The 9411-nt window shown below is 52.2% G+C and overlaps 1 protein-coding gene across 1 annotated transcript; it reads left to right on the plus strand.

Annotated features, from left to right (window-relative positions):
- The first annotated feature begins 713 nt into the window (after nt 1-713).
- LOC127814234 (uncharacterized) lies at nt 714-4776 on the plus strand. The gene is made up of 4 exons (XM_052355607.1): nt 714-1033; nt 1148-1478; nt 1584-4001; nt 4423-4776. The coding sequence occupies exons 1-4, from the start codon at nt 714-716 to the stop codon at nt 4774-4776; spliced, it is 3423 nt and encodes a 1140-aa protein (XP_052211567.1).
- The last annotated feature ends 4635 nt before the right edge of the window (nt 4777-9411 follow it).

Below are 9411 nucleotides of genomic sequence, written 5' to 3' on the forward strand. Positions count from 1 at the left end.
ATTGTTATATGCGATCTCCGGAAATCAATTGACGGGCTGGGCCCGGCCCAGCAGAACGACCCGAATCACCTAAGGCCCAGCAGAGCGGCCCGAACTCCCCAGAAGCCTGCCAGACCCGAAGACCGAAAGCCATCAGTGCGGAGCCCCATTCCTTCGGGACCAGAAGCCAGATCGCTGATGCGAGCGAGCTCGCTTTAAGCGAGCTCGCTTAGACGAACTCCAAACATCACGACCTCAGCTCGCCGAGAGATACGCCCAGATCAGACGGCTGGAAGATCGCGAGATAATCGGAAGCGATAGACACTACCTATCGGAAGCAATCCGAATCCCTGAAGACAAGGGATCTATCCCTGACAATCCGAAACCAATAAGGAAAGCGCCATCAACGGAATAGACTTCTTCCGTACTTAGGACTAATTCGCATTGTAAGCTACCCTACTCTATATATAGAAGAGGGGACGCCATTGTAAAGGGGAGATCATCAGAAAATACATACTGTTACTCTGCTAGAATAACCAGAGAACGGTCGTGGACTAGGCATCATTCTGGCCGAACCACGTAAAAGTCCTGTGTGTGTTTCTTATCTGCTTCAGTCTTCCATTCCTTGCCTTTTTGTACCCGTTATCATGTTGTGGGCTCTCGAACTCCGATTGACCGTTTCCGTACGTCAACATCTTTGGCGCTAGAAGGAGGGCCCGCATTGATCGATAGCAATGGCAAGAGGAAGGAATGCACGAAGCTCTGACGCAATCGCCAATTTGCCTGAAAATCATCACGACCAACCCCGCGATGAGCCACTTGTCATGGGATCCGTCGCCCCCGCGATGGAAACCCTGGTTCCACTGGCTACCGGAATCACTACCGGAATGCCCCCACGGGCTCCGGCCCAACCTGTCACCCCAACCGTCGGGGTAGAGGCGGTTCAGTCCTGGCAGCAGCGTCAGGAGGCTCTGGAGAATACTGTTAGGCAGCTCGCTGATGCGGTCAGGGCCCTAGCCCGAGCCCAGCCGCAGATGGTCCCGAGACAACCAGAGTCGCTGTCACCCTGAAGACCTCGCCACCCGCGAGAGGAAAGACCCCCGCCAAACGAAAGAGAAGCCGATAGAGTTCCTTCGCCAGAAAGGTCAGTAAATTCCTCTAATTCAAGGTCCAAGGATGCGAACCTCCCGTCACGTCGCTCACCGGAGAGAGGAAGCAGGAGATCGCAGCTCCAACGGTCTGTGGACCAGGACACCGCCGTTGAGGAGTTGCTCCAAAGGGTGCAAGAACTGGAGGCACGACAAGGAGTTCGTGGCCAAAATAGTGGCTGCGGAGAACGGACGCCATTCACAAAGGAAGATGAACTCGAAACTCTCCCCAGGAGATTCAAGGTTCCGAGCATACCACAGTACAACGGAGATAGCGACCCCTATGACCACCTGGACGCATTCAATGTCCAGATGGATCGGCAGACCACCAGCTCGCTGGTGAAGTGCTGGGTATTCCCCGTGACCTTGGGCGACATCCCGCGCGCCTAGCTCAGAAGCCTCCCGTCTCGTAGCATTGGCAGTTGGGAAGAATGCCAGCGGAAATTCCTCGGGCAGTACAGAGCTCTAAGACGACAGCTCGCCCCGCCGTGCCACCTCGCCACGGTCTTCCAAAGGTCGGGCGAGTCCCTCAAAGATTACATCGCCAAGTTCCGGCGTGAGGTGAGTAACGTCGAAAGTCCCTCGGATGAAAGTATCCTGATAGCCATCTCGGCAGGTCTCAGGAAAGACGGGAAGCTCTACGAGAGCATCTATAAATCCCCCGTTGTGGATCTGGGAGAGTTCTATGAACGAGCTGCAAAGGAGATCTGGTGGGAAGAAGCGTTCGGTTCAAAGAAGCCTGCCGGACATAGAGAGGAAGTTGGAAGCTCTAACCGAGACAGGAAAAGGAACGACGGGGAAAACGGAAAGGACAACCGAGGAGAGCGGTCTAACAATCTGGTAGCCAAGCGAGCTCGGCGGGAAGAACAAGAGGACCGACCCCCGAGACAAGGCCGTTTCAACAACTATACGGCCCTATCAGATTCTCAAGAAAGGATCTTCGCCATGGAAAGGAGAAGAGAGGATTTTGGGAGGCCAAACCCGATAAAAACTCCCAACAAGTTCAGAAATAGGGAGAAATTTTGTGCGTATCACGACGAGGTGGGGCACGACACCTCTGAATGTTACGCTTTGAAGGATGCAATTGAAGAACTGATTCGAAGGGGCTGGCTGCGAGACTATGTGGTGCGACCTGCAAATCAGCCACCACAGCAGGCGAATCAACAACGACCGCCCCCCGAGGATGAGCGCGCACCAGCAGTTCGGACGATCTATACGATCCACGGCGGTCCTCACCTCGCAGGCACATCGAACAGGTCGCACGAAAGGTACGTACGCGAGGCTAATCATGTCCTAGTGGCAAGATCTAGCGAGCAGATGGGATCATCTAAGCGAGCCAGGATGGCAGTGAAAGAAATCACTTTCTCCAAGGAGGACGCCAGGGACATACACTGGCTGCACAATGACGCCCTCGTCATTCGCGCTCACATCGGCAACATGGAGGTGCGAAGAATAATGGTGGACACCGGCAGCTCGGTGAACGTGATGTATAGGGCCTGTTTCGACCAGATGGGACTCGGGCCCGAACAGTTGGGCCCATCCCCAGAGCCACTTTTCGGGTTCACGGGAGACGTAGTCGTCCCCATGGGACGAGTTAAGCTCCCATTCACAATTGGGGGCGAAGGTCGCGAAGCCACAGCGCTTGCGGAGTTTCTGATCATTGACTGCCCCTCAGCATACAACGTCGTGCTCGGGAGGCCGGTGATGAACGAGCTGGATATGGTCACCTCGACCAGAGCGCTGACCGTCAAGTTTCCAACCACCAACGGAACTGGATGCGTGCGGGGAGAGCAGCACCTCGCAAGACGTTGCTACGAGGACGCGGTCAAGATGGGGACCAGAGGAAAGAAAGTAAATGTGGTCACAGAGGGAGCGCAGCGACCTTCAAGTCGGAGCGGGGTGAGTTACGACCTGGATCCCAGAGAAGTGGATTGCGACAAGGCCACCGGCCCGGTGGAAGAACTTGAAGAGATCCCGATCAGCGAGGTGGACGCTGAAAGATGCCTGAAGCTCGGGAAGAATCTGGCCCCCGAGGTAAAATGCCAACTTATTGAATTCCTTAAGACTAACCTGGATGTGTTTGCGTGGAATCACGAAGACATGGTGGGGATAGCACCGGAGGTCATGTCGCACAGACTCAACATAGACCCCAGCTACAAGCCGGTGCGCCAGAAGAGGAGACCAATGACTCCAGAACGCTACACCGCCCTTAAAGAGGAGGTGGATAAGCTCCTGGCTAATGGGTTTATCAGAGAGGCTCACTACCCAGTCTGGGTAGCCAACCCAGTGTTGGTAAAAAAGAAGAACGGGAAGTGGAGGACCTGCGTCGACTTCACCAACTTAAATAAAGCCTGCCCGAAGGACAGTTTCCCCCTCCCAAGAATTGACCAGCTCGTGGATGCAACAGCGGGGCTTCAGCTCCTCAGTTTCATCGACGCCTACTCGGGATACAACCAGATCCCCATGAATCCTAACAAGGAGGAACACACGTCGTTTATCACCGATCGCGGGCTATACTGTTATAAGGTCATGCCGTTCGGGTTGAAGAATGCTGGAGCGACCTACCAGAGACTTGTGAACATGATGTTCGAAGCACAGATTGGGAAAACAATGGAGGTATATGTTGACGATATGCTGGTTAAGTCTGAGCAGGTCGCAGATCATGTTCGTAATTTGGGAGAAACATTTAAGATCCTCAGGAGCTACAATATGAAGCTGAACCCACTAAAATGTGCATTTGGGGTGGTTTCCGGGAGGTTCTTGGGATTCATGGTCAACAGCAGAGGTATCGAGGCCAATCCAGAAAAAATAAAGGCCCTTTTGGATATGAGGTCGCCTGTAAGAATGAAGGACGTGCAGAGCCTAACCGGCCAGGTCACTCACTGCACTAAGCCGATTTATCTCCAAGGTAACCGACAAGTGCATCCCTTTCTTCAATACGTTGCGAAAAGCCTAAGGTTTCAGTTGGAGTGAGGAGTGCGAGCTCGCCTTCCAGCAGCTGAAGGAGTATATGGGGCAAGCTCCGCTGCTTTCAAAACCCCGAGATGGGGAAAAACTGGTGATCTACCTAGGAGTGTCGGCGCATGCTCTCAGCGCAGCCTTGGTTCGGGAGGAAGAAGGGGTGCAATACCCCGTTTATTATATTAGCAAGAGGTTGGTGGACGCAGAAACGAGGTACACATCGATGGAGAAGCTCGCATACTGCTTGGTCATAGCATCGAGGAAATTACGTCCATATTTCCAGGCCCATCAGATCGATGTTCTAACTAAGTACCCCTTGAGGTAGATTTTGCAGAAGCCAGACACATCGGGCCGCTTGCTGAAATGGGCAATTGAGCTCGCTCAGTTCGACTTGGAATACAAACCAAGAGTGGCAATCAAGGGGCAGGCACTGGCGGATTTTATCACTGAATTCACTGAAACGACCGGAGTAGAAGGAGAGACCTCGGAAGGACCGTCCTGGGAGTTGTACGTTGACGGGTCGTCGAGCGAGCAAGGAGCTGGGGCAGGAGTTATGCTAAAAGCCCGGAGGGCCACAGAATACTATGCGCCCTGCGATTCGATTTCCGAGCTACCAATAACGAGGCCGAGTACTAGGCGCTGCTCGCAGGGCTGCGCTTGGCAAAGGAGGTGCGAGCTGAAGCACTGATAATTTTCAGCGATTCCCAGCTCGTTGTCAACCAAATACGCGGGGAATATCAGGCGAAGGGGGTGAAGATGGCAGCATACCTGCTCAAAGTACGCGAACTTCTAATTCCCTTCCAACGGTTCGAAGTACGCCAAATTCCACGCTCTCAGAATTCCCATGCAGATGCACTGGCTCGGCTAGCTACTGCGCGAGACACAGAGTTTCTAGGGGCTATACCGGTGGAGTTTTTAGCCGCCCCTAGCATGGAGCAACCGGCCGAGACGATGGTGGTTCACGCATCCCAGGGCTCATGGATGAGCCCCATTCTGGAGTACCTACGGGAAGGAAAGCTACCGACAGATAAACTAGAAGCGCGCAGACTGCGAGCTCGAGCCGTTCGCTACTGTATCTACGATGAGGTATTGTATAAACGAGGATTCACAGCTCCATTGTCAAGATGTATTGAGGGCTCTGACTGTCAGACTGTGCTGGAGGAAATACATGCTGGGCACTGCGGCAACCACGCCGGGGCTCTGTCACTAGCCCAGAAGGCCCTTCGACAGGGATTCTATTGGCCTATGATGAAACAAGACACAATCAACTTGGTGAAAAAGTGTGACAAGTGCCAACGGTTCGCTAATGTCCCGCGGGCTCCACCGGCCTACCTTCAACAGATGAACAGCTCGTGGCCGTTTGCTGTCTGGGGTATGGACCTGATTGGGCCGCTCCCAACAGCTCGTGGCAATTGCAAGCATGCCATCGTGGCAGTTGATTACTTCACCAAATGGGCCGAAGCGAAAGAGCTCGCTGAAATCTCCAGCTCCAAGGTACAAAAATTTGTCTGGAATAATATCATTTGCAGGTTTGGGGTCCCATAGCAGATAGTCACAGACAACGGAACTCAATTCACCAGCGAGCAATTCATCCAATTCTGCGAGTCATTGGGAATCCAAAAGAGCTTCACAGCCGTAGACCACCCCCAGGCCAATGGGCAGGTCGAAGCAGTCAACAAGATAATCAAGCACGCCCTGAAGACGAAGCTGGAAGACAGGAAGGGCGCTTGGGCGGACGAACTACAAACGGTGCTTTGGGCGTATCGGACGACAGCTCGAACTAGCACAGCTGAGACTCCTTTCTCGTTGGTCTATGGGTCCGAGGCGATGATCCCAGCCGAACACAAGGTGACCAGTCAGCGAAGAGCCACCTTTAACCCGGAGGGAAATGACGAACTCCTAGCCGCGAATCTAGATCTACTTGAGGAGGCTAGAGACACAGCTCGCCTACGGATCGCCATCTACCAGCAAAGGGTAGCGCGTTACTACAACAGAAAAGTTCGGGTCAGACGGTATAAGCTCGGAGACCGCGTGCTACGCCTAGTACTCATCGGCGCTCGAAAAGCCAGTGACGGCATGCTAGGGCCGAACTGGGAAGGACCTTTTGTTATCCACAAGGACTTGGGAAACGGGGCATACCATCTGGCCAACGTGGATGGAGCCGTCCTCCCGCGAGCCTGGAACGCGGAGCACCTCCGCCCCTACCATCAGTAAAAGTGTTTCTATTCTTATGTTTCATGTTAAATTTTTTTTAAGCTCGATTGAGATTAATAACTTTCTGATTGATCAATTTTGTCGAACTTTGTTACCTGTCCTCCACTACAGCACTTTAACATTTTTTGGGGAGGGGTAAAAAACCATGGTTTGCGAGCTGGGGCCCATTCATCTTAGTCGACGGGCTATGGTTTGTGGCTTATCTGAGCATTCCTCTTGGTCCTCCCCCAGGTCGTGGTTCGCTAGCTGAGGCCCATTCATCTTGACCCAATGTCACGGTTTGGCGCCTACCTGGGCAACCACTTCCACCTCGGGCAAAGGGATCACTAACTGAGACCCCCTTTCATCTTGAATAAAAATCATGGTCTGCGGTCTACCTGGGTGTCCAATCCCAAGCCAACTACAAGCAGCGCCATGGTATGTTAGCTGAGGTCGCTATGCGACCTACCTGGACATATATCTTGGCCGGATTTTCAAATTCTACGCAAATTTACAAGCAGCGCCATGGTATGTTAGCTGAGGTCGCTATGCGACCTACCTGGACATATATCTTGGCCGGATTTTCAATTTCTACGCGAATTTACGGAAGTGCCCTGGTATGTTAGCTGAGGTCGCTATGCGACCTACCTGGACATATATCTTGGCAAGATCTTCAATTTAACGCGAAGCTATTCCCCTATATACTATGCGGAAAATTAGCTAAAGACATTCCGCGACCTTTCCGGACATTCATCTTGATTAAATTCTGGGCAGAGACGATAACCGATTTGGTTATTCTTATTATCCTGGCTTGGGAAGCATCTATACGCAACAAACGCGACCCACGAGCTACTGATCTCTCGACTTAATCCGATCGTAAAAAGCTCTTGGATACACTGAAAATCAGCACTTCAGGCTCGTCAGCAAGGTAGCTAAAGCGCTTAGGTGTTATTCGCAACCTACTACTTAGCTAAGCAAAGCATTAAGGACGGACCATTTGCGACCAACAATCAAACGATCTAAAAAAAAAAATAGGTTATACAAGAACTATCTACCAAGCTACAATGTGAAGGAAAAACGCCTACATAAGCTACAAGGTAGCCTGAGCCCGCAACGGTCTCTGCTCTCCTACGAAGAAATGTCAGCTCCAAACGCCCTCCCACGGTGAACTTCATCTGCAGAAAAGCAGCTCTCCACCGCCATTGCCCTTGGTGTATATTCTGATACAGATTTCAACCGAAAAACTATCTCAGAACATACACCAGAGCGATGGCAGAACGAGCGGTATCTTCCGATCCGTTCGACCTTCAGCAATTCTTCCCCAATCTTCAGCAACCTTCAGCTGTGACCCCAGCAGTCCGACAATCTCCCTCAGAGGACAGAAAGGTAGCCTCAACAGAGACACCAAGGTTGAAGAAGATTGCCGCACTGCATGGGGACCGCAGCTGAAGCACCGTCGCCAGGATAAAAAGAAAAGAACCTCATGAAGTACGTCTCAAGGGGTTATATCAGGCTATTTATAAACCAAGGCTATTCCCAAAAACCGGCAATTATTCCCGAGAATATGACAAGTCCCGAGACGACGGTCAAACTTCGCAAAGGGAAGAGAAAGTCGGCATTAGCTCCCAGTCCGCACAACGAACTGCGAGCTAGGGGGAAGGGGTATACGCCAAGTCTACAAGCTCAGTTTACAAGCTCGCTACGGTGATTCCTGACTCTTTGGACGGATCGAAAAAACTTCTTACGCGGACCTACGACCTAAAGCTAGCGAAAGCTCGCTTTGACATGGTCTAACGTCGCTACATGACAAGTCAGGTTTAAGTTTCGCCTCTTCAAAGCTTTTATTAGATCTACTTCAACTATTTGTGAATCTAAGGTTGCGATTTGAGGATCGATCTACCAAGGCCTAACTACCGAGATCGCCAAAGTTCAGTCAAATAAAAGCTTGCAGGGAGAAAACACACATGAAGCATGAAGACTTTGTTAAAAGAAAAACGTCTTACAAACAGAAATACAAGGAAAAACCCTAGCTAGGAGTAAGAGCCGCATTTTCGTCAAGCTGAGCGGGAACATCTTCAGTAGAGGGAGCGGCCTCGAGCTGATCGGGCTGGTCGGGCTGACTAGAAACCCCGGCAGCCTCTTTTTCAGCTGCCTCAGCTGAAAACCTTGCGAACTCCTAGACAGCATCCTCGCCGAAGAAGGAGATGTCCAGCTCAGGATGAAATGTCCACAAAGTATACAAAAATTCGGCTGAGTTCTCTAAAGCAGCATCCTCGCGCTCCTTGGCTACCCGGGCTCCGACCTCGGCTTCTTTATGGGCAAGCTCCTTCTTGACCCCCTCCACCTCGCGGGCTGCAGCTTCAGCTCGCTCCTCAGCCAACAGCTGCGCTTTTAGACTCCCCTCCAGCTCGGTCGAAACCTTCTTAAGCTTCGCGTTATAATCACAAAGGGCAAGAGCGCTCGCAGACTTCTCTCGAAAAAGCTTGTCTTCAGCATTCTTCTTGGCCTCCTCAGCCTTCGCGATCCGATCTTCCTGCCCCTCATAATAGACCCACATCTTCCGGGTTTCCTCTGTCAGATAGGTGAGGCTGTCCTGCAGCTTCTTTTTATCGTCTTTCAACTTCCCAGCCAAACTCGCGAGCTTCTCCTTCTCCCTAAGGAGAACAGCGAGCTCCTCGGCTTGCTTCACACAGCTGAGAATGGACTGGAAAACAAGCAGAAAAGGCTAAGCAAAACGAACAGAAAGGAAAGGAAAGGTCGGCAAAATAAGGAGGACATACCAGAAGACCATGGCGAGCTGAATATAATGGAAGCCTTTCCCCCGTAACGTCCTCCTTCTCCAGAGACCGGACGGAGTTGCCCAGAACGTTATCTAAGTTGTCCAGGAGGCGATCGAAGTAGACCCCTCCTGCGGAAACCTCTTCAGCTGCTGCCGCGGGGGGATCGACAGCCTTTTTTTTCTTCCCAGCCTGGATCCTGGTGGGAGACGAAGCCGACGCAGCCTTCCTCTTGCTCCCAGAAGCCGAGGCCGCCTGACCCTCTTCTACCAAAGACTTTCCACGGGCAGACGTAGCCACAACCACCTCGGAATCACGGATTGTGATTGTCTCGGTGGCGGGCTGAGCAGTTG

This window comes from Diospyros lotus, chromosome 1 (assembly GCF_014633365.1).
Source record: "Diospyros lotus cultivar Yz01 chromosome 1, ASM1463336v1, whole genome shotgun sequence".
Lineage (NCBI taxonomy): Eukaryota > Viridiplantae > Streptophyta > Magnoliopsida > Ericales > Ebenaceae > Diospyros > Diospyros lotus.